The following is a 26,162-nucleotide window of genomic DNA, read 5'->3' on the forward strand; positions in this document are numbered from 1 at the left end:
GAGACATATGGGGCAGGATGGAGACAGATGGGGCAGGATGGAGACATGGGGCAGGAATATAGGGCAGGATGGAGATAAATGGGGCAGGAATATGGGGCAGGATGGAGACAGATGGGGCAGGGATATGGGGCAGGATGGAGACATGGGGCAGGATGGAGACACGGGGCAGGATGGAGACACGGGGCAGGATGGAGACAAATGGGGCAGGATGGAGACAAATGGGGCAGGATGGAGACAAATGGGGAAGGATGGAGACATATGGGGCAGGATGGAGACATATGGGGCAGGAGGGAGACAGATGGGGCAGGATGGAGACATGGGGCAGGATGGAGACATGGGGCAGGAATATAGGGCAGGATGGAGACAAATGGGGCAGGATGGAGACAGATGGGGCAGGGATATGAGGCAGGATGGAGACTAATGGGGCAGGATGGAGACATGGGGCAGGATGGAGACATGGGGCAGGATGGAGACAAGGGGCAGGATGGAGACAAGGGGCAGGATGGAGACACGGGGCAGGATGGAGACACGGGGCAGGATGGAGACAAATGGGGCAGGATGGAGACAGATGGGGCAGGATCGAGACATGGGGCAGGAATATAGGGCAGGATGGAGACAAATGGGGCAGGGATATGGGGCAGGATGGAGACAAGGGGCAGGATGGAGACAAATGGGGCAGGAATATAGGGCAGGATGGAGACAGATGGGGCAGGTGTTGTGATAGGCAATTCAGTATCACAATGGACATAGTGGTCAGAGCACATACAGTGATCTGACAATAACCCAAAATAATAGAACGAGCTCTGAGACGTGGGAACTCTGCAGACCGCAATCCCTAATCCTCTCCAAACAACACTAGAGGCAGCCGTGGATTGCGCCTAACTCTGCCTATGCAACTCGGCACAGCCTGAGAAACTAACTAGCCTGAAGATAGAAAATAAGCCTACCTTGCCTCAGAGAAATACCCCAAAGGAAAAGGCAGCCCCCCACATATAATGACTGTGAGTTAAGATGAAAAGACAAACGTAGGGATGAAATAGATTCAGCAAAGTGAGGCCCGACTATCTTAACAGAGCGAGGATAGGAAAGATAACTATGCGGTCTACACAAAACCCTAAAGAAAACCACGCAAAGGGGGCAAAAAGACCCTCCATACCGAACTAACGGCACGGAGGTACACCCTTTGCGTCCCAGAGCTTCCAGCAAAACAATTAGACAAGCTGGACAGAAAAAATAGCAAACAAATAGCAAAGAAGAACTTAGCTATGCAGAGCAGCAGGCCACAGGAATGATCCAGGGAAAAACAAGGCCAACACTGGAACATTGACAGGAAGCATGGATCAAAGCATTAGGTGGAGTTAAGTAGAGAAGCACCTAACGACCTCACCAGATCACCTGAGGGAGGAAACTCAGAAGCCGCAGTACCACTTTCCTCCACAAACGGAAGCTCCCAGAGAGAATCAGCCGAAGTACCACTTGTGACCACAGGAGGGAGCTCTGCCACAGAATTCACAACAGGCAGGATGGAGACAGATGGGGCAGGAATATGGGGCAGGATGGAGACAGATGGGGCAGGATCGAGACAGATGGGGCAGGATGGATACGATGGAGACAGATGGGGCGGCAGGATCATTGGACAGATAGGTCAGGATCATGGGACAGATAGGGCAGGATCATGGGACAGATGGGGAGATCATATGGGGGCATAATGTGAGAACATATGGCTGGAGCCAGGAATGAGATACACAGGCCAGAATGGGGGATATTATTACCATAGGGGCTAATTAAGGGATATTATTACTGCAGTGATGTATTTATTTTATTTTTTGAGGATATTGTTTTAAATGGGGGGCCGTCCTGTTACTGTGTAGAATGATACTATGTCGCCTTTATTTCTTCATCTGGTGTAGTGTAGAAGTTGTGGAAAAAATTAAGCAATGTGTTCTGCAAGAGGAGCTCTAGATAACTGTGTTATTTCCTGCAGAGACAAGTCCTGGCTGGAAGACGTGATGGCGGTCTGTGCTGGATTAAGATGGAAAGCGAGGCTGAAGGACTTCATCTAGAGACGTCACTGGTGAGTCAGTGTGTTACCTGTACACGGACACTGGATACTAAGTACAGATCTCCTGTGTATAATGGCTCATATGGTGATATTAGTATTGTGGGTTTTTTTTAATTAATGATCAGTATTGCAGTATTCAGTCACTATGTGGTGGTAATATGTGGTCTGGTCATGGTGCGGTGGTATTTGTCCCTTGTATGTGCTATTATTCGGTCACTGTGGTGGTAATATGTGGTCTGGTCATGGTGTGGTGGCATTTGTTCCCTGTATGTGGTTTCATTGACCACCATGTGGTGGTAATATGAGATTTGGACATGATGCGGACATATTTGTTCCTTGTATGTGGTATTATTCGGTCACTGTGGTGGTAATATGGTGTCTGGTTATGGTGTGGTGGCATTTGTCCCTTGTATGTGATATTATTGGTCATTTTAAAAATTGAAAAATAAATAAAAATATACCTAAATTGTATTTCATATTTTAACAAATTTTTAATAGGGTACAGTAGTGTAGGGCCCGGCCAAAAGAGTCTACCGTGTCGGGGTGGCAGATTAGAAAAATCTTTTGGCCAAAACAAAAGCTGCTGTTATATGTGTGATCTGGTGATGGGAACTGTTAATGTGTGATAGGTGAGAAGTGGAGTTTTTCCAAGAGAGAGCGGTGGGGCTGCGGACAGTTCGAGGGGTGGAGGCGGGGCTGGGGTGGAGCCTGGGTGGAGTCTCAAGTGGGCCCAAAAATTTTTGCCAGTATGGGGCCCCGAAATTCCTAGTGGCAGCCCAACATCCGTCTGTAGGTGCCCTCCTACAAACTGGGTCCCCGCTTCATTGGTCCTTTTAAAGTCTTAAAACAGATCAATGCAGTCTCATACAAATTGAAATTGCCTGTTTTTTTAAGTGTGCCTAACTCTTTCCACGTTTCCCTCCTCAAACCAGTAGTTTTGAGCTCCTTCTTTAAGGACCCAGGTTCCCGTCAGTGTGAAGGATGTCTTTGAGGTAGAAAATATCTTGGCCACTAAGAGAGTAAGGGGTAAGACCTATTATTTGGTGGATTGGAGGGTCTTTGGTCCCTCGGAGAGGTCATGGGAGCCTAAAGAAAATATCCAGGCCCTTCTCCTACTGAAAAGATTCTACACAAGCTTGAAAAAGAGGGGGCATAAAGAGGGGGATACTGTTACACCTGGTACTGGTCCTGTACCTCTGCGGGGTCCCCATCGGGACTCTCGCTCTGTGCTGACCCCACGCCGTCCTGCTACTGCCTTTGCTTCCCCTCTTCCCCCTGCTTCCTGGCACCCGGCCAGCACAGTTCCCAGATAGAGTGAATAGGTTGCGCTTGCGCACGCGCTCCTGGTGTCTTAAAGAGACAGCGCACATTTTTCAAAAGTACTTCTGACCAATGGCGTGTTAGTGCTTACTATTTCTAGCCCATCCACCACAGGGAGGGTGCCGGAGCAATAAGTATCTTCTGTTGCTAATTTCCGGTTTCCGCTAGTGTGTGCTTAAGCTACTGAAGTGTTCTGCCAGTGTTCCGCTTACATTGTTTGTCTCTGCAGACTGTCAGCTACCTGTTACCCGGCTATCCTGGACGACGACCGTTCTGTCTATGCCAGTTCCTTCACGTCCCGCCATTCAGCCATCTCTACCTGTACACCCAGAACCCACCGGTCAGCTCCATGACATCTGATCTCCCTGCCAGTCCATCTGTCCCGCTGGGACAGCTGCCACAAGTCTGGGGTCTAACTGGAGGTAGCACCCATGTCCCCCAAGCATTCCATTCTGACGCTGTTCGAGGGGGCTTACCACGGATGCCTCGGGCTCACATAGTTACGCCCCCTTCGGAGCCCCTCGGACCATGGTCATGAGGTTCCACAGAAAAAGCAACAAAAAATGAATGTGAACTTCACCTGTGTCTCCGCTTCCATTTGTTACACTGACCGTACCAACGTCCTCCGTGATTCCTCTGTGCCTTATAATTATTGGGTATCCAAGCTGGACACGTGGCATGAACTGGCTATCTACTCTTTGGAGGTCCTGGCCTGCCCTGCTGCTAATGATAAGCGCATCTGCCTGTCAACTGAAAATGCTGACAGGCTGACTCTTATAAAAATGAACAAGGGCTGGATTGGGCCAGACTTCTCAACACCACCGAATGATAGCAGTCTAACAAACTCAAATCCAGTGTCTTTTTTTGGGAGGTCTATTCCCATGCACCTCTTCAAACTCACACATGGTTATACGCTTCCTGATTTTGGGTATTTGCTGTTGTCCTCCTCCTTCTTCTCATACTCCACCACCACATCACCAGTGTGACCGTGGTCCATGATGCAACACCCACATAATTTTTTAAAGGGTAATAGGGAAATAGGAAGAATTTCTTGTTGTTCCAATTACACTTCCGGAACTTTCCACTACATTCACTGGCACACACTCAAAGCTTTTTTCAGGCACATGCCTGTCTGTCTCCCTCTACCCCCTCATTAGGTTTGTGTAAAGCTTTCCTTCTAACCCCTCCCTCAGGAATGTGTGAGTTATCAGAAGCCAGTCCTTTGTCTGAAAAATGTGCTTTCTTTGTATATGAGAGGGTTATTCCGGATGAAAAAACTTGACCCTAAGTAGTGATATAGGGGCGAAAATAACACTTTGATATGTGCCACAGCAGAACCACACACCAGTGAGTTTTCTAGGTTCCAGAACTAGCAGAATCCGAGAAATGGATTTCAACTTAACCGAATCATATAGCCACCACATGTTCAGATTTAAATGTAAGCTAATATCGTGAGAAGACACGTAATAGTTTTGTCTTACCTCTGCGAGCTTCCCCCCAAGAGTTATGTTTAAGGTTTTTCATAACTTTACAAGGGGGCGTATCCAGCCCCTCAGTGATGTCACAACCAGAGGGTATAAGATATTGAACCTCACCTTAGGAGAGAGTCTTTTGCCCAGGAAGTCAGCTGCCAGAGGCTGTGAAAATCTTCCCTGATGCATTGGGATGTCTCTCCCCCTCCCCCTCACCACATGGCTTACCATTGTCTTAGATAACTGTAAGTGTTTTTCATCTTTAATCTATTTTTATTTGTAATTGTCTGTACATACTATAATTGTCTCATTTTGTAACATCTTTTTATACTTTTGTAAACACTGCTTATTTCTTTTTGGAGTAAAAGCTATAATATTTACTAGTTTTGTTTTTCTTGCTCTAAAACGTACCCCTAAGTCCTCCGAATTAAGTCAATGCTACTGATTGGGTTGGCTCCTGACCTGCTATTAATCATAAGTAATAGGAGCTGGTGACAGCGAAGTGTTCTGAGCTTTTGGGGAGACTGGCAGTGACGGACAGCATTTGATAATTGTGTTTCCTGCCTGAGACTGGGATTAAATATATCGCCCTCACTGCAGTGTGCCCAATGGTCAGTCCACAGCAAGTCAGCCTTTCTGGCCACTATTTATCCAAGGTCCAGTTCCCCGGCTGACCTGAGGGTAAAGGGGGCGCCAGAGAGCTGCAAGTTCCAAACCGGAACCGGAAAGTGGGATATAATAAATCTCTGATGAACTGGGGGCAACCAAACACTCCCAGTTCATGACAGCCCGTAAAAAAAAAATTGTTATACAGTATGTTCATGTATACCCCCGAGGGGTAAATGTTTGTTAGCCCATACACTTAGTGCATGGGCATTACAAGTATAGGAGACCCGCTCTTTAATAATGGGAAAATAAAATTATGAGGCCCTCCTTCACGTCTCTTCCAAGGGGCATTGGAGTTCCTCCAAATTTTTTGCAGCCCTTGCATTCACTGCATAGGCAAACACTATGGGAAACCCACTTCCTAATAATGGGAACATTGTTTTCAGAAGGCCCTACTGTACGTCTCTTCAAAGGGGTATTGGGGTGCATATAAATTTTGGGCAGCCCTGTCACTCACTGCATATACAATAACAGTATAGGAGACCCACTGTTTAATAATGGGAACAACAAAGCATAGCCGGCTGATGGATGATTAATAGTGAGGGCTGACTACTGGCCCTTTAAGAATAGTACAGGCCGCCTGACGGCCCTATAAAAATAGGCTTTGTGACTTTCAGAGTCCCTAATTCATTTTTAGTCCCTAAGCATTTTTTTTTTGGTTACTTATTTTGCCTTAAATGCAAGTCATTACCCTGGAAAGGATGTTCCTTAACATACTTCCCAGAAAAATCCATTTTGGTTTCGTTTTTGTATGTTTTATTGTGAGTCTGTAAAAGTGGTGTAAGACTCTGACAACATTGTTCACATCAGTGACCTGGGAGTCAGAAATGTTTCCAGGAGTCTTCCCCATGCTGGTCCCATGTCATTTGAGCAATGTTCCCATCTATTTCCGCAATTTCTAGTCCCTCTTCAGACCGCAGGGGGGCCGCCGGAAAAATGCTCGAGTTCCCATAGACTTACATTGGGCTAGTTGCTCAGGTCCAGCACCCGAGCATTCCAATTTGCTTGACCCGAGCAAGGAGCACCTGAGCATTTTAGTGCTCGCCCATCACTAACAGCCTGTGAACTTTTTGGAATATTGCCCCTTTCTCAGATTAGTAACATCAGAAAATTATGCAGGAGCTCACGGCAATTTTTAAAATTAATTCTTTATTCTACACATGATGAACGCAATGAATGCTGAATACAAGTCCTATCATTGTTTCCTGGTCGCAGGGAGACCAGGAGACAATGATGATTTCAACCACCAGCACCTACGAACAGCGCTCACAAATTCTGTCTCTTTATACAATCTTTTTAAAATTCTAAGAAAATATATTCTGAGGCCTCCTTTACGTGTCTTCCATGGTGTATTGCACTCACTCATTTATATTTCTGCTAGGCCTCCTTTATGTCTAATAAAGGGTGTGAAGAAACCAGAAGTAGCCTCACCTCACTACCCCGTGGTAAGGTCTCCTCACTTGTACCAACGTGATGTTCCTCACTCCCTATGTACACGAATGATCAGCTTGTCACAGTTTTACACAGACCCACCCCTGTCCACACAGGCCCAGGCAGGTACGGGAAGTGAGAGAAGGTGACCTATGCAGTCACTGATATGGCACCACCCTCGCTCACAATCCTGACAGGCTGAGAGGCCCCTTTCACTAGCACCAGTGAAAGTAAGCCTTATCAGCCCGGCAAGACTGCCACCAGTTCCTAGTTTGATATAAGTCTGTTCCGTTAACAGGGTTATATCGGGCCAGAAACCAGGCCCAGTAGCGTGTGATTAGGCCGAGAAACGAACGTGTGGATTTGTGGATCGAGATAAAAGAGCAGTTAAATTATTAATCACCTTAAGGGCACACTAGACAATACACTATATATACACAATGGTTATACATATACAATGGTCAGATATACAAAGGGTATAAGCAGAACATATAGTCAGTTACCAGTTAGATGAAAGGCCTGTCTTGTGGGAGAGGGGCTGTCATATGGGACGCTTGTGTTCCCCTCTGAGTGACTTCTCCTTATGCGATGTCCTTGTAATGTAGCAGAGAAAAAGCAAGGAGAAATGCTGCACGCAAGTATTTAACCCTCTGGGTAACTCCCCTCCTGCCCTCTGGGCTGAACCTAAATGTCCTCCCCTGGAGATTTGGAGATGAATTTCCCAAAACCTATAAAAGATCACAACTCCTTTCTTGGCCGTCCTAGGACATGGTTCTGGCGCCACCAGATCTGACCAGGTCCCTGCTACTCATAGAGACTAAATACAATTTTGCTACCTAGCTGCTAGTGGCGGTTCTATGTATTTCCCTTCCCGTGCATGTTAGAATAATTCAAGACCCAGACAGGCGTTTGCCCTGGTCTGGCGATCTCGGAAATATATATGATATACAGCTAGGAAGTATAGAATTTCTATAACTCCTTTATTAAATCCTAGCTGGCTAAACAAATGACTCAGGCCGCATGGCTTGGATCCACAGGGCTCTTCCTATAGAAGGTTGCGTACCTGCTCTAGAAGGGGTGAGAATCCTTTTGTTTGAGCTAGCAAGGTATCATTTTTCCACAGCATGTGCTGAAGGATTTTTTATAACTCCATATCCAATAGTATACAGATGATTGACATGGTGTATCGGAGTCTTATTTTTCGCAATTCTTGCATTGTCCGCATAGGCTTTATAAGTCTAGGACACAATACATGACAATGAGAACAAAATGTGTATGAAGCCTCCTTTACGTCGAATACAGTGTGTATCGGAGTCCCTCTTCCTTCTAGGTTTTGGCAGTCCTTGCATTGTCCACATAAGCTTTGTGAATTTCAGCGTCCCTCCTTCATAAATTAAACAGGATGTGTCTGATCATGTGACACACCCTACATGCCCAGATAAAGAAGTAAAATGTTACAATTACATTTACCGTGAATTTTTTTTAACCATTGAAATCAATGAGAAAGTGCAAAAACGCTACGTGTGAAGATTGCGTAAGAGGTGGCCGAGGCATTTTTTTTCTCTTGGTAATTTTCCCTTATATACAAGTCATTATTAGAGATGGGCGGAACCCTGGATGTTCAGGTCCGGCAGGTTCTGTAGAACAGTTACAAAAAGTTTGTGTTTGGGTCCCAAAAGAGAAACATAGAACCAAAGAGAAAAGGGGTAGCATGTGTTTGGGTCCCAAAAGAGTACCCGGACCCATTCACTTGAATGACAGCATGACAAACACTGCTTCTGATCGGCGATAAAATTATTACCGCCGGTCAGACAGTCGCGGGTCCACCTTGTCAAATGACAGCGTGAGCCCGCAGCTGTGATCGGAGGTAAAAAGGTTACTGATGGGGCTACTTTTTACCTCCGATCACAGCTGCCATTTAATGATTTTACCGCCGATCTGAAGCAGTGTTTGCCGTGATGTCATGCACATGACAGCGTGACAATAACCCGGTGTTCAGGGGCTAAACATAAACAGTAACATAGACTTCCTGGTAAAGTTCGTGTTCGGTGTCCGTGCCCGAGCAGCATGTGTTCAGTATGGACATCAAACTTTACAGTTCAGGTTCTCCCATCTCTAGGCATTATAGAGGATAGAATGCTTCCTAACTTTTTTTCCTGTAAAATCCATTTTATCTTTGGTTTTGTATGGTTTATTATCAGTCCGTAAAAGTGGCGTAATACTCTGACAACATTGTTCCCTGCAGCGACCTGGAAGTCAGAGATGCTTCCAGGGGATTTCCCCATGCTGATCCGATGCCATTTCAGCACTGTTTATATCCATTTCAGCAATTTTCCTGCCTCCCAGTCATCCTGGCAGGGTCTGTGGGAAAAATGCTCGAGTTTTCCGTTGACTTACCTTATACTTGTTACTCAAGTTGAGCCCGTCCGAGTGTCCTACCTGCTTGGTTTGAGTAACAAGCACTCGAGCATTTAAGTGTTTGCTCATCACTACACATAAGTTTTTGCATTAATTTGAGAGAATGTGACTAAATTTGGGAATTTTATGCATTACATGGGGCTTTGTGTAAGCAGAAACGTTCTGAGGGAGCTGCTCACACATTGGGATCTCCTCAGAATGTCCCTGGTGTCTGTACGAGGAAGCCTAATTATATGGTAGGTCTCAGAGATCCCAGTTATCACACCCAGGAGTGGACAAGTCCATAGAGAGGACAGAGGTGAAAGACTTGCTGTGTTCAAAAGCAGCAAACGCATAAGTGTGTGCACAGATTTTATGTCACCAGGGACCAGAAAGACACATTTTTGACAATGTATAATGTTTATTAATGTAGGTTATATAACCAGGCCTGAAACTGTGTAAGACTATGAAGCATTCCTCACGTAGAGGTAGACCTGGCTGTGCAGACATGCACTTGTTCGGACGTTTTATTGTTATGACTATAAATGAATATTTTTTTCTCTGAACCTGAAGATCAATGATGAGAAAATTCCTGAGATGTCGACATTGTTCACCTGAAATGACTGCAGTAGAAGAGGTTGAAGATGCGAGGGACTAAGTTCATGTACATGTTGGTGATATCCCTTGGGCAATCATATTGGTAGCCTGTACGATCATAATCACAGGGATCAATGTTATTTTATGCTGAATATTTGCTCTAACGAGATCTTGAATTTCTTCTTCCACGGGTGTTTGCTGAAAATCATGTGGGCAACTTAACTAACAGAAAAATACCCGTCCTCCATGACCTTTGCAAACTGCAATATAAATAAATGCAAATGAACTATAAATCATGAAAATACTTCTTAATATCTAGGAGATGGTCTCATCACCCTTAATGTCAAATTGCAAGTGCTTAGATCATGAGAATACTTCCTAAGATCTAGATGTTCTACTCAACCCTAATATCAGACTGCAAGTGCCCAGACCATGATAATACTTCCCAACATCTAAGAGATGTTCTCCTCACCCCTAAAGTTTGACGGCAAGTGCTCAATGAGAATTCTTCCTAACGTTCAGGAAATGGTTCATCACCCCTAAGGTCTGATCACAAGTGCCCAGCCCATAAGAATACCTCTTAACAGCTAGGAAATATTCTCCTCATCCCTAATATTTGACCAGAAGTGCTTAGATCATGAGAGTACTTCCTTCCTGATATTCTCCTCACCCCTGATGTTTGACCACAAGTTTCCAGACCATGAGAATACTTCCTAACATCTAAGAGATGTTCTCCTCACCCCCTCACCCCTAATGTTTGATCGTGAGTGCCCAGACAATGAGAATTCTTCCTAACATTTAGGAGATGCTTTCTTCACCCTTAATGTCGGATCACAAGTGCCCAGACCATGAGAATACTTCTTAACATCTAGGAGATATTCTCCTTACCCCTTATGTTTGACCACAAGGGCCCAGACCATAAGAATACTTTTTAACATCTAGGAGATGTTCTCCTCACCCCTGATGTTTGATCACAAGGTACCAGACCATGAAAATACTTCCTAACATCTAGAGGATGGCCTCATCACATTCTCATGTCCCCATGCAAGTGACCCAGGTACAATTGGGTTCTTTAGGTCAAGAAATATAGTTTGAAGTTGAATAGAAGAAGCTCACCCAGGATGCTGCTCCAGAATGACACAAAGGTGGCAGCTCCAGTCACAGCTCCTGGTGCTGCTGGATTTCGGCGACTTGTTCTAACAGTAAACACTTGACCTGTTGTCTCATTTGTTGCTCCTGTCACCTCAATGTCCACTATATGCCAGTCTGGGATGCTGGGAAGAAGAAAAATATGGTGAACGTTGGGATCATCTCATGGTTTAAGTGTCCTTGCTTGCACACAGCATTCTATTATTTAGCTATAATTCCCGGTGAGTTATCAGGACCATGCATACAACAGGTGAGGTGGTTTTCAGTAGCTTTGATCTTTTGCTAGTTTCATATATAATTCTCAGCTCAGAAAGGGGCTATGATGTCCTCCTACCCTTAGGAATGTTGTGTCCCAAACCACAATGTAGAGCATGCTTTTATTAATCTCTCTGTGGAGAGCTTGCCAGATTGACATCCACTGTCCTGAGTGACTGAGGATTCTGTAATGTCATTTATAGTGACAGTCACCCGGGAGTGGAATGGTGTATATTGAGGAGTAATCACTTGTAAGGATGAGTAAACATGAGAGTGTAATCTTACCTGGGGTCTGCTACTAATACCCCAATAACCTCATCGAATCCCAGTGTGTGGGCAGCCAGTGAGGCAGCTGCCATTGTGTTGACATTATTGGGAGCCATTGGGCACAGTTGTCGTATGGGTCCTTCATATAGTATGGTGCGATCTTGGATGGCTGACAGATCTTTTTCTGACAACTTGCCTTCCAGCTTAAAACTCTGTGGATGTTTGGTCATTGTTATTTTCAGGCCCTGAAAGATAAGGAGACGTCTGAGTTTTTCATATTGATGCATCCTGACATGACACTGAAGATGCAATCAGTTCTCATGGCCATAAAACGGACAGTCACCAGTGTCACATTGTATCAGTATGCGACAGAATATGCAAGATCACTGAGCAGGTTGAAAGTCCAGTCCCCACCTGTAACATGGATGTGCATGTCGCACTATTGTTTTCTTTTTGCTCTTTTTTTTCTACAGCGTTTCAGAGTCATCCATTGGACCCCCTGTTCTGAAGAAAACAGCCCCATGTTGTGCCAGATGTCAATAGCAGAGTTGATCTGGATCTACTAGGGTCTATGCATCTATGCTTTTTAATCAGAGACCTGGTGACCAAGAAACCACCGGAGACTAGACGGAGGAGGACAAAACTTGGGGATGGGTGGACCTTTAACTCCTGCAGCTTTATTTGTATTGCGCTGTAGATTTTAAACAAGAGTGATGTTGCTTTAAGAGGAAGGAGTTTAGTATGTTTGTGTCTAGTTTATTACTGTGAGGAGGGTGGGGCTTATATAGGGGAGGTAACTCTGGCTCTCCCTCCCGCCCTGTTTATAATCTGTGTCCTAAAACGTTTTAATTATTGGTTGCATAATAATGAATGGTTTATTGTATTTTTGTATTTGCTATTGTATATCTTGTACCAGGTTCAATTTTATATTGGCTATGAAGAGTTATCATTTGCATTAACCTTCTAAGCCCAAGGGAAGGGCAATACTTCAGCCATGTTTCACTATTGGTTTCCTCCACAGGGGGTTTTTCCTCTCCTGAGCGCTGTAGGATGATTCTTTGTGAGTTGGAGGTTTGCCAAGTTTAGTCCCCTTAATGCTTTTGCAGGGACTTCTAGTTTTTAAGTTTACAAAGTGATTTAACTTAAAAAAAGTGTCAAATGTGACTTGGAGTTTATAACCCGTCACGGCTTTGTGGTTTAGGAGTTAGGTGGAAGTTGCAGACAATTTAAGGTGCACTCATTTTAACTAATAGAGGATGTAAAACCTCATGGTGGTGAGCAGGCTGGGCTGGCCAGCCTCAAGAGACGTTGTAATGGTAAAGCCAATAAGGGGTGGGCACAGTGGTTGTGATTCTTCCTGTGACTCTTCTTGTCACATGATCTGAATGCCTGGAAACAGGAAGCGCAACCGAGGAGCTGGGAGAACGGAGCCGTCATCAGAAGGTGAGTTAATTGTTTGTTATTTTATCATGTGCGTGCCAGCAGGGGGGCATATAGTGATCGGGGGGCCATGTGCGTGTCAGCAGGGGGGCATATAGTGACCAGGGGGGCCATATCCTGGATGGGATGGAGTGTGCCAGCAGAATAGGGGGGCAGTGTGCCAGCAGCACAGGGGGGCAATGTGCCAGAGTAAGGGGGCAATGTGCCAATTTGCCAGCAGCACAGGGGGGCAATGTTACCAGCATGCCAGCAGAAGGGGGCAATGTGCCAGTGTGCCAGCACAAGGGGGCAATGTGCCAGGGTGGGGGTTATATAGATACCAGGATGAGGGACATATAAATGATTTGTAAGACGGACACTGGCATTATAAAACAGACCCCCATTTAGCATAAAAATTAATTTTTTCTCTTTTTCTTCACCAAATTTGAGGGTGAGCCTATAATCAGGTACGTCTTATAGAGCAAAAAATACGGTAGTCCATTCTATATTTCTGTGATAATAACCCTCCATCAAACTCCATGGCCCCCAAAAGCACTTCAAATATTGGCTGGTGAGCAGCTCATGCAGCCTTTATCTACCCCCATTTCCTCAATAATGGCTGGACCATCATTGTATATAAGCACCTGCACTTTGTCATTCCCACCTCATTGCAGATTTAAAGCTCTTACGGGCAGGGTCGTCATTATCTTTGCATTAATTATTATATTATCATTAACTTTGCTATGACTGTTGTATATGAACTGTTGAATTGTAAAGCGCTGCAGAATATGTTGGTGCTATATAAATAAAGATTATTATTGTTATTATTATTAGATACAGAAGTTTGTCCTGCAAGCCCTGGGGATTCCAGGACTTGATCTCTAGTGACACCTTGGTGTCTAGTGCTTTAGTTCTCCATTCCCTGGGGTGTAGTAGTTTAGTTCTCCAACCGTAGCTGTTTAGTAGTTTATTTCACCAAGCCCTGTTGTCCAGTAGTTTAGTTCTCCTTATGGTGTGTAGTGGGTTTGTTCTCCATCCCCAAGCGCCCTGCAAGCTTTTTGGATTCCAAGACTTGTGGAGCAGCCCCTTCTCCAACAGCCACCAGAGTCACCCAGTGGCCAGTCATCTAGATGTAACTCCCCTATCCATGCTTGCTCATCCAGGAGTCAGTGGGTGATGTTGTCTGCGACTTGTTGCTTTAGCGCAGGCACATATTTCTTACACAAGTAATGGTGACTGGGTAACTGATACTAGAGGACTGCAACGGCCATCAGCTTTCACAAACCATCTGTGTCCACAAGGCGGAAAGGCTATATTTCCGTGACCAACAGATTGGAGTGGCCATGCAATAATCAGAAATCATAGGTCATGAGTCCTACAGAAACAAGTGCTGTGATCTTTGGAACGAATAGCTCTCGCTGGCCCTTATCGTCCAGACCATGTCACAATTGGGCGATGAATCATCTGAGGAGGCCGCAGGCTGTTCACCATAATTAGTTCTCAGAAAATTAATAGTAAGCATACGGCATATACACCTCCGGATATCAACGCATGCTAACTCCACGATAACCCTACACTCCTCACTGCCAACAACAATCCTGCTTTTTAAATAAAGAAATACAGGCTGATTAGACTCCATTGTTCTTCTGAGGTTCACAACATCAGGATCTTCCATCCCCTCTCCATCAGAGAAGCGGTCATATACCGGTATACCGGCCCCAGGCTCACTCACCCACTTTCTTGACCACTTTTCTGGCTTGCTGCTATACTTCATGTCCTCAGAATTGACAACCATTAGGCTATGTTTCCATGTTCAGGATTGCCTGCGCTTTGGACGCAGCAGAGCGTCTCCGCAAGATAAATAGACATGCTGCGGTCTGGAAAGACGCGCCGCATGTCCGGTCCACAGGCGTCCCTGCACGCAGAGTGGAGACTGGATTTCATAAACCCCCCCACTATGCTATAACATTTGGATGCTGCGGATTGGATGCTGCGGCTGTACGCAGCATCCAATTTGCAGCAAATACTGAAGGTTTCCTGAACGTGGAAACATACCCTTATCCTGGGAGACTTCAACAGCTTCACCTCCCCAACTGCATCCCACTTTCAAACTCTGAGACACACAAAGACGGTAAACCTCTTATCTGGACTTTGTCCAGCTCAGATCAATCGCCTACCTAGATGACTCACCTCTTACCCTTTGTCCCCCATGAAATTAGGAGTACAACCACAACTTAGACATTTTTAGGTGCACCCTAAAAACACATCTGTTTAGGGCGGCCTATCACGTTCGCTAAGTCCTTTTGACATATATATTGTAGCTTATTCTCTACTTCTCTGAACATAATTCGTCATCAAACTCAACCGTACCCAAAAGGCTTAAGCAGCCTTTATCTACTCCCATTTCCTCAAGCTGGATGAACCATCATTGTAAATAAGCACCTGTAATTTGTGTCACCTCCACCTCAATGTTTGGGACACTGCGGCGCATGCCGCTGTCCCCTGACTGCTACGCCTTCCCCACGCTGTTTGGTGAGAGATCTCCCATCGAGTGAGGCTAGGCTGAATACGGGGTTAACTCCCCGAGGAGGGGGCGGGGCTTATCTCCTGCTCTTGGCGCCAGGAAGCGCCGAAATCACATCCGATCCCAGGACCCGGACCTGTTGGGCTGCCGGTGTGATGGACCCGCTGGAGAGTGCGGTGAGGGAGAGGATTGGCAGGGAAGGCAGCGCTTGGCTAGCAGCTTTGCTGACCAGGAGCGACTCCTTCCCTGCCATGATGCAGACGGCGGCGCCGCCGGAGGGTCGGCGCTCTCGCAGAGCCACCCGGCCTCCGGCACGGCTGAGCCCGCCAGCGATTTCAAAAAAGAGCGCGCGCAGCTCTCGTGCGCGCGCCCCTGCTGCTCTCGGCGCCAGTGGGACGGGAGGAAGTGAACTGCAGCAGGTGGGGGAGACACAAGAGTCGGGGACTAGCGACATAAGCTTTATTCCCCCTTCTGCCCCGGGCACAATAAGAGGGAGTGCAGGACTGCAGGTGCCAGCAGTATTAGCCCGAGCTGGGCACCTAACTAGAAACAGCATGGGGGGAGTTCAAGGAACGTCTGCTTCATCACAGGACTCAGGGACGGCAGGAAAGGAGACTGAGGCTCCGCAGGGAGGTATTCCTCCACTTTCAAGCAACGCAGGGGAAGCTAATGCTAATACTGTCAGGGACAAGGATGGGGCAGCTGTAGCACAGCAGAACATGGGATCACCCCACATAATATTAGCATCAGGTCAGCACGGTGCATACTCCCAGACTAGTATAGGGGGCGACTCACAGTTTCCACCTTACCCACTTATTTTTAGCACACCGTATTCACAAATACCGGGCGGGCAAATTATTCCCTCGCAGGCGGCAGTAGGGGAACACCAGAACGCCTCAGCGTCAATATCACTGATGGCAACCGGTGTTCGTGCCCCAAGTCAGGGTGCTGGCACCCCAGCTCTGGATAACAGACAGAGTGCGGGTATCCGCCCCGCGCGCAGATCATCATCGTCATCATCGTCATCCCCTAGAGAGCATCGCAGAAGCAGGCATAGGAAGCGCGATCGTCATGGTAGCAAACGGCGTTCATATAGATCTAGGTCCAGCCGACGTAGCAGACGGTCTAGAGCTTCGCGTTGGCGCTCGCCTTCTTCATCCGATAGTTCTTCAGGCAGGTCACACAGGCAGGAGTCCTCTCGTCGTAGGTCCATACAGCGCATGGAACGCCAAGGTCCGTCGACTCCCGTGGCACGGGAAGTAAGCTGTCCGGAGGCCAATGCACCGATTGGTGAGTACCCCTTTATCGGGGCATGGGGAGGGGAGAGAACCAACACCAATATTTCAGACGCAGCAGCAAGTGCGGCCACAGGGGGCAGGATCAATGTCAACCCAAAATTGCTACAACCAGCGGGACCTTGCAGGCAACCCCCTCCGCCCCGCCCAGAGGTGTACAAGGATGGCCTATTCTGTGGGGTCCCTCCGTTAGGAGCCCACTTGGATAGCGCCATCAAGGAACAAATTTGGGCTAATGATTTCATTGACATATGGTCCCTGGTCTCCACGGACCAGCACTCGATAGATAGAGAGAGGCGGTTGGGAGAAAAAACATATGAACGTAAACCAAAAGTTGCAAAAACCATCAATAACTGGTTGCAAGCGTTTGCGGTCCTGGGATGCGTTATGGGGGAGAAGCACCCCGAAAGGTGCTCCGAGCTATTTATATACCTAGATAGCATCTACAACTCCTATAAGGCACACGGGGGATCAGCATGGTGGAAATATGATGAGGATTTCCGCCGTCGCTTGGCCGCCAACCCCCAATTAGGCTGGGGTATGAAAGCCACGGATTCGTGGCTCTGCTTGATGATGGCGCAAAGAGCAACCCAATCCTTTCACGGGCCCGCTGCCGGGTCCGGTAACAACGCGGCAGCAACAGTCATGCGTAGACCAGGTTCATGCTGGTTATTTAATGAAGGACACTGTAAGTTTTATGGGCTCTGCAAATATAGACATGAGTGTTCAGCGTGCGGAGGCCCCCACCCTGTGGCAAAATGCACACGACCACCCCAGAAAGCTAACTCCGGAAAAAATTCCTCTACAGGTGAGGTTAACGACGCCAGTGAGCGTAAAAAGAATGGAGCCGTGGCTGGACAAATATCCCAATGCGTTTCGGTTTCTCATATGGGTTCTTCATCCCATTTAATTGGTCCCCCGAGCCACAATCGGCCACAAATTTACAATCCGCAAAGGAATTACCCGACGTACTAGCAGCGAAGTTGGACAAGGAAATCAGGTTGGGTCGCTTTCGCGGTCCCTTCAATTCCCCACCTTTTCCTAACTTACGGGTTTCACCCTTGGGTATAGTTCCCAAGAAAGAGTCAGGTAAATACCGATTAATTCATCACCTGTCATACCCCAAGGGCATGTCGGTTAACGATGGTATACCCAGGGATGAAACAGCCGTCACTTACATTTCCTTTGACAAAGCGATCGACTTAGTCAGAAGCGCGGGCCCGGGGGCAAAATCGGACATAGAATCCGCGTTTCGACTGCTTCCGGTACACCCGGACTGTCACCACCTACTGGGAGCTAAATTTGAGGATCTATACTATTATGACACATGTCTTCCCATGGGGTGTTCTATTTCCTGTTTTTATTTCGAATTATTTAGTACGTTTTTAGAATGGGTTGCTCGCAAAATCACTCGGCAAACCGCCATCACGCATTATCTTGATGACTTTTTGATAGTTGGTCCAGCTGGATCAGATGTTTGCTCCACAACCCTAGCCAAATTCAAAGATGCCATGGAACATTTCGGGGTCCCACTTTCTCCTGAGAAAACGATTGGGCCAGTATCAGTGATCACATTCCTCGGGATCGAAATCGATTCGGTCGCCATGGAATTTAGGTTGCCGATGGAAAAAATTCAAAAACTGCTGGATCTCATCAGCGGATGTATTTCGGTTGGTAAAGTCACATTGACGCAAATGCAGTCTATGCTTGGCTCCTTGAATTTTGCCTGTAGGGTCATGCCAGCGGGCAGGATCTTCTCGCGCAGATTAATGATAGCCACGAGAGGAGTGAAACAAAGCCACCATAGAATCAGGATTACAGCACATCTACGTTCTGATTTAAACACATGGAAGCTGTTCCTCAATAACTACAATGGTAGGACTTGCTTTCAGGAGTCAGAATGTTCAAATGAGGACATGGGTTTGTTTTTCGCAGCGTCAAGCCACGCTGGTTTCAGCATTCGTCTGGGTAACAAATTGTGTTCAGCGTATTGGCCTGCTTTCTGGGTTTCCAGGAATTGGCACGCAGAGCCAACCCTGATTGACTTCCTTCTGGTGGCAGTGGCCATGGAAATCTGGGGTTCACAACTGGCCAACAAGCGTATTCGTCTTCACCTTAAAACCGTTAGCGGGGCTCATGCCATCAACTACCTAGCATCTCCTTCATCGTTGGTGTTAGACCTAATTAGGTTCATAGTATTGAAATGTTTAACATTTAATGTTTGGTTTAAAGCGAACGCACTAATCGTCAGCAATGAGAATGTGTCTGAGTTTCTAACTGGGTCTTTCTCGCAGGATGTACTGGGACGGCGCAGTCAGGAGCAATTAGAGGAGGTGGATTGCCCACATTCGATCTGGGATGTCCTGGGGACCTGATGCCGCTTATACGATCATCGATAGCCCCGTCAACCTGGAAAGCCTATGGTAAGGTGTGGGAGGAGTGGTGCCTTTTAGCAGAAGGAAAACCAGTGGGGTCTTCAGAGGAGGCTCGAATGCAGGTGACAATGGTGTTCTTATCCAAGATGTATGCTACGGGAGTGTCGGGTTCAGTGGCGCGCAATCGTATGTCTGCGTTAGCGTTTCATTTCAAGCTGCGAGGCTGGCCGGATTCCACGAAACATTTTCTGGTTAGCCAGATACTAAAAGGTTGGCGGCGAGCGAATAAGCACGGTGATAGCAGGCGTCCTATATCCTTTGATTTGTTAGTGAACTTGGTTAAGGCAACGGAATCTGTTTGCGATTACAAATACGAAGCTGCGCTAACATCAGCGGCGTTTGGCCTAGCATTTTTTGGGGCCATGCGGGTCAGCGAGATTGTTCCTACTGCTTTGAATAAACCGGGTGGCCTTAGGCGGGAGGACATTCTGATTTGCAATGACGGTCTAAGGATTAGGATACGTAAATCCAAAACTGATCAAGAAGGTAGGGGAACTTGGTTCCCTATATTTGCCATCAACAAGGACATATGCCCGTTAATGCTAATTTTGAATTACATGCGAGTTAGAAAGGATGGTTCTCAATTTTTCGTACATGAAAATGGGGTTCCACTAGTGTCGGGCCAATTTTTAGCTATATTGAGATGTACGTTGTCAATGGTGGGAATGCCCGCAGCAGAATTTGGGACTCACTCATTTCGAATAGGCGCAGCAACAGAAGCATCTAGAGCGGGTTTGTTCAAATCAGAAATTCAGAAATGGGTAGATGGAGATCTCGCTGTTTTAATAGATACATCAAGCTTGACTTATTGCTATAAAATTTGTGTTGTTTTTTAGTTCTATCATAATACGGGAGCAGCTTCGGTAATACATCGGGTAATTTCCTTTGATTGTCGGTTATTGTCTAACTGTATACATTTTATTCCCAGATGGGGTGCGACCCAGTGTCTGGATAGTGGGTCACTCATACGTCTATTGGGCTGCCCGCCGCGCTGAATTGGGCCCAGGAGGGCGATCCCTGGGGTTCAACGATGTCGACGTGATATGGCGTGGCATGAGAGGCATGATGTGGTCCCAAGTCCTTCCGGAGGTGGTTCATATTGCACGGGTGGCTTCATCCCCCACCATTGTCGTCATCCATGCCGGAGGAAATGACCTTGCTTCGTCCCCACTGGCTGAACTACTTACACTGATCAGATCAGACATGGACAAGTTTCCGAGTTTTTTCCCATTGATGCGTCTGGTCTGGTCCGAAGTTATCCCAAGGCTGGTGTGGCGGGGGGCCAGGGAGTTGAATGCCATGGAGAGATCCAGACGCACGTTGAATCAGAGGATATCGTGTTTTGTAAGGTTTAAAAATGGTATAGTTGTTCGGCACCATCGGCTGGAAGGGGACAATTCCGTTTTTTTGCTTCCAGACGGAGTTCATTTGAATGAGGCGGGAATAGATATCTTCCTCAATGGTATTAGAGAAGGCGTGGTTCAGGCGGTGCATGCATTGGGGGGGGTCGTAGCTCTCTAGGTTCGCTCCTCCTTGGCGGAAGGGTGGAGTTTTTGTTGGTGGTGAAGATACCTGCCCGGGAGACCGGAAGGCAGTAATCTCCCTACACCCCTGTTGTTGGCAGATACTGCCGGTTTAAGCTGCGACCAAAAATATTTACCCAAAGTAAAAGATGGAAATGTTATGAGTATATTTCCCAATAAAGTTTTTAAAAGTTACGATAACTGTTGTGTGTGTCACTTGATGGGAGTAAACGGTCATGGGTCGTGGCAGTCTTTGGGACACTGCGGCGCATGCCGCTGTCCCCTGACTGCTACGCCTTCCCCACGCTGTTTGGTGAGAGATCTCCCATCGAGTGAGGCTAGGCTGAATAGGGGGTTAACTCCCCGAGGAGGGGGCGGGGCTTATCTCCTGCTCTTGGCGCCAGGAAGCGCCGAAATCACATCCGATCCCAGGACCCGGACCTGTTTCCCACCCTCCCTCCCCTTTTGTTAGTGTTTTGTTAGTTGCAGCTGCGGAAGGGTGGAGTTTTTGTTGGTGGTGAAGATACCTGCCCGGGAGACCGGAAGGCAGTAATCTCCCTACACCCCTGTTGTTGGCAGATACTGCCGGTTTAAGCTGCGACCAAAAATATTTACCCAAAGTAAAAGATGGAAATGTTATGAGTATATTTCCCAATAAAGTTTTTAAAAGTTACGATAACTGTTGTGTGTGTCACTTGATGGGAGAAAACGGTCATGGGTCGTGGCAGTCTAGATTATAAGCTCTGAAGAGCAGGGTCGTCATTATTTTTGCTTTAATTGTTTCATTATTGTAAACTTTGTAACTTTTGACTGTTTGATATGAACTGCTGACTCGTAAAGCTATGCGTAATATGTTTGCGATATATAAATAAAGGTTATTATTATTAGTAGATTGAAGATGGTGAAGTTCAAGCTGTTAGCTTTGCCATGTGTAGGAGGGAAGAATCTTTTACATGAGCACAACTGCACAAACGATGGCTCACTGCTGTGCTGACAGACGGTGGAGAAGGGTGAACACAACAAGCTGCTGGTCTGTGAGGGAGGTGCAAGCAATGATGTTACGGTGTATCAAGAAACATGGGGTGTGTTTGGTATGTAAGATCAGTCAAAAACAGCAGGCATCTCCATTTTTTTATCAGCTGACAGGCTCTCACTTAGGCTATGTGCACACATTGCGGATGCGGTGCAGAAACGCTGCAGATCCGCAATGGATTTACAGTACAATGTAAATCAATGAGAAAAAAAAAATGATGTGCATACTTTGCGGAAAATCCGCTGTGGAAACGCTGCGGTTTAAAAGAAGTAGCATGTCACTTCCTTTTTGTGAATCTGCAGTGTTTTTATATCCATTCCATTATAGAAAACCGCAGGCAGGGCCGGCGTCAGCACCCGGCACTCCGGGCAAATGCCGGGGCCCTGGGGAGAGAGGGGGGCCCACTTACAGCTGGGAGAGCAGAGCAGGAGATAACATGCACTCTCCGCCCACAATGTCACTGCTGGCTGCGTTCTCTTAACCCCTATGTGCCAGCTCTGACACAAGCATCTTCTCACTCAGTCAGTGCAGCCAGGCAGGCACACATAGGGGTTAAGAGAAGGCAGCCAGTGTGACTGTTTGTGGGCGGAGAGAGCACGTTCTCTGCTCTCCCCCCTGGGTGGCTGCAGACAGTGCTGAGCTGAACTTATCAGGCAGATTCCGAGGAGCTTCATCCTACCAGTGCCTGAGTGAGTGTTATGGTATCCAGCAGTGGTTGAAGTTGTGGCTCAGTCTGCTGCTGTCTGTCTCCGCTGCTTAAAAATGTGGGTGATGTCTGGAGGAGCAGCTGGTGGGGTGCAGCCTGTAGCCACCCAGCTCTCCCAGAATACATGCATGCTGCACCAAACCTGCACCAGTGGGGTAGGAAGAAGCTTAACCCCTTCCCATCTGTATGAAGGTTATTGCTAAACCTTAAAGATAACAATCCGACCCGCATAAATGGGGTTAACCAGATGCCAGGAGGAAGGGGAGCTGCTGCCATGGATAAAACTGAGCTGTGAGCTGTATGTTGGGGCCCCGTGGCCCCAGGCTGGTGACTGGAGGGACTCTGCCCAGTGCTGGCATGTGGGTGATTTCTGCTCCGGAGTCTCAGCTTCTCTCCTCCACATCACACTGTGCAGTCACAGCAACATTGGTTGTCTCTGTCCAGGTCCCAGCAGCTGCCACTGCTCCCACCAAGGACATGGCATCACTTAACCCTTCCCCTGCCGCCACCGGCAACAAATCCACATTATTCCTTGATTAAATCAGGTTCCAACCCAATAGAGCAGACATTTCCTGCTGCCATTAGGGTCCTGGAGGGGGTGACATTGGCTGCCCTGCTACTCTGTAGTGGGGGGTGACAAGTGTAACATGGGGTAACGATGACGGAGAAATGCACAGGGTAATAGTGAGCGCGACAGAGGGCAGTGTATGGCATGGAGCAGTCAGGGGGTGGGCTGCAGGATCCCCCCATACTGTACATGACTGCCCGGGACAGGGAGGCGTTTAATGAGCTTCTAATGACAGGGCACTAATTGGGTCATTAGGGTTTGTGGAAAGGATTCAGTATCAGGTCCCTCATTAATGCCCGAGCCGCCTGTTACTTTGTAGCACAGATCTGTTGGGGCCGCAAAACCAAACAACGTTGTTTATGTAGAAAAGTCTTTGTTTCATAGAAAAACTCAAAACAGAAAAGCACCTCTCCTGTATATATACACTGCACAGCACCTTTCCTCCTGTATATATACACTGCACAGCACCTCTCCTGTATATATACACTGCACAGCACCTTTCCTCCTGTATATATACACTGCAGAATTTACAATAGCTGTCACTCATGTAAGAAGTGAAATCTGGCATTGTACTATACATTTCTCTGCCGTATCTGTGCATCATAAATCGGGGTATGTGTTAAAGGGGGGGCCCACTGAGACTCTTTCGCCCGGGGCCCTCGAAAACCTGGAGCCGGCCCTGACCGCAGGGGTAAAAAACGCAGCAAATCCACACAAAAAATGCTGCAGAACCGCACAAAAAAACGCGACAAATCCGCAGGTGCGTTTTCTGCCAGGAGAGGCAGAATCCGCACCAGAAATTCCTAAGCCTAACTAATCCGCAACGTGTGCACATAGCCTTACCCCGACTGTTGCAGGTAAACAAGTGGAGGTTCTGTAGCTGGAGACCTGTGTGACAACACTTGCTACGGTGAGGGAGGAAGAATCAGAAGATGTAGTTGATGGGGTGGATGGTGGTTGGCGAGGCTCGCTAGTTTGCATTTTAACACAGTGAGATTCCCAATTAACACATGTTGATCGTGCATGTGCCAGTTCATGCAGGTAGTAGTCAATTTATTGCATTTTTTAAATTCTACTGTGTCGTTTTTAACAAAGTTGGCAGGTAACGTGATTTGTGTCATTTTTGGCAATCTGAAAAAAAGACCATAGATAGGCAACTGCAGATCTGTGAACACTGCTGGCCACTGACGGGGCTGAGGATGCAGTGCTTGTGTCTGGGTTGTTAGCTGTAACGTAACCTCATCATCTTCATCTTCCTCCTCTGCTGAGCTATTCAACTGCATGTCTCTGGGTTTACACCAAGTGGAGTCTACAACATCATCATCCTCTCTGTTCTCCCACTCCTCATCCCGAGAGTCACCTTCCACCTCTTCCTGCTCTGACAGCACAGTACAGTCCACATGCGGCTCAATTATCAGAGTCTCATCAGGATTACCTCCCCCCGCGGTTAATGTCTGTTGACAAGGTTTGGGGTTTGTATAGATCTGACATTGATGGGACATACTGTACATCTTCCCCCCCGGGGATAATGTCTGTTGATGAAGGTTGGAGTTTGTATAGATCTGACATTGATAGGACATACATTTTCAACTTCAGGACCGATCTGGAAAGAATGTGCATATTTTTCCATAACTGTGACATCTACCTATAAGCCCCAAATCAATAGTGGCCAGATCACTGACATTGGCCATGCCATGTTTCCTATCTATAGAAAGTTAAAATCCCGATGTTACCACCGTCTGCACTCCGGTCTCCCGGTAGTCTGCTGGGGTCAGGGTGTGCTGCGATGTCACTGCACTCCTGGCCCGGGTCCCCTGTTGCCCGAGCATGCGCGCTCTCAGGCCTCGGCCGTGCACTGCTAGGATGCACTAAGGCGGCCTCCTGAGTTCTAACCCGGAAGTGATCTCGCCAGGCGGCCTGCGTCAGGCATATCAAATGGCTTTGGCCATCCTTCAGCGCCTGATTATTGCTTCCTACACTTGTCTGTGTAGGTACTCTCCTAGGTTCCTGTGCACTTCAAGTGTGTGCATGCTCTGCTCTGTCCCTGTATGTTTCCAGTGTGTGCGTGCTCTGCTCTGTCCCTGTGTGCTTCCAGTGTGTGCTCCGCTCTGCTCTGTCCCTGTACGCCTGTCAGTGCATACTCTGCTCCATCCAGGATCTAGCATCCTTTGAGAACTTCGCCTAGTCCAGGACCTCGTGTCTCTCATGGTTACTGTTATGAACAGGTGATTCAGAACCACAATGGACCTAGTGGTTAAGAGCACACAAAGTGACCTGATAGTTACTAACATAGGACGAGCTCTGCGACGTGGGAACTCTGCTGACCGCAATCCCTAATCCTATCATACCACACTAGAGGTAGCCGTGGATTGCGCCTAACGCGCCCTATGCAACTCGGCACAGCCTGAGAAACTAGCTAGCCCTGAAGATAAAAAAATAAGCCTACCTTGCCTCAGAGAAATTCCCCAAAGGAAAAGGCAGCCCCCCACATATAATGACTGTGAGTTAAGTTGAAAATACAAACACAGAGATGAAATAGATTTTAGCAAAGTGAGGCCCGACTTACTGAATAGACCGAGGATAGGAAAGATAGCTTTGCGGTCAGCACAAAAACCTACAAACAACCACGCAGAGGGGCAAAAAGACCCTCCGCACCGACTAACGGTACGGAGGTGCTCCCTCTGCGTCTCAGAGCTTCCAGCAAGCAAGAAAAACCAATATAGCAAGCTGGACAGAAAATATAGCAAACAAAAGTAACACAAGCAAAACTTAGCTTATGCAGGGCAGACAGGCCACAAGAACGATCCAGGAGAAAGCAAGACCAATACTGGAACATTGACTGGAGGCCAGGAACAAAGAACTAGGTGGAGTTAAATAGAGCAGCACCTAACGACTTAACCTCGTCACCTGAGGAAGGAAACTCAGAAGCTGCAGCCCCACTCACATCCACCAGAGGAAGCTCATAGACAGAAGCAGCCGAAGTACCACTCATGACCACAGGAGGGAGCTTGACCACAGAATTCACAACAGTACCCCCCCCTAG

At 47.2% G+C, this 26,162-nt stretch overlaps 1 protein-coding gene and 1 long non-coding RNA gene across 5 annotated transcripts in view; one reads left to right on the forward strand and one right to left on the reverse strand.

Annotated features, from left to right (window-relative positions):
- The window catches only part of LOC138637584 (uncharacterized), a 40,335-nt gene extending 19,328 nt beyond the window's left edge, over positions 1-21,007 (forward strand). The window contains exons 2-3 of the long non-coding RNA XR_011312411.1: positions 19,149-19,277; positions 20,218-21,007. This is a non-coding gene — a long non-coding RNA (uncharacterized lncRNA). The remainder of the gene's footprint in view (positions 1-19,148; positions 19,278-20,217) is intronic.
- ASPDH (aspartate dehydrogenase domain containing) overlaps positions 9,755-26,162 on the reverse strand; it is a 205,338-nt gene continuing 188,930 nt past the window's right edge. For all 4 annotated transcript variants that reach the window (XM_069726372.1, XM_069726380.1, XM_069726356.1 and 1 more), the window contains 3 exons: positions 11,635-11,861; positions 11,062-11,219; positions 9,755-10,205 (listed from right to left, as the gene is read on the reverse strand). In XM_069726372.1, coding sequence (XP_069582473.1) covers positions 10,168-10,205; positions 11,062-11,219; positions 11,635-11,861 — 423 coding nt within the window. In that variant the 3' untranslated portion in view covers positions 9,755-10,167. The remainder of the gene's footprint in view (positions 10,206-11,061; positions 11,220-11,634; positions 11,862-26,162) is intronic.

Source organism: Ranitomeya imitator, chromosome 1 (assembly GCF_032444005.1).
Source record: "Ranitomeya imitator isolate aRanImi1 chromosome 1, aRanImi1.pri, whole genome shotgun sequence".
Taxonomy (NCBI): Eukaryota; Metazoa; Chordata; class Amphibia; order Anura; family Dendrobatidae; genus Ranitomeya; species Ranitomeya imitator.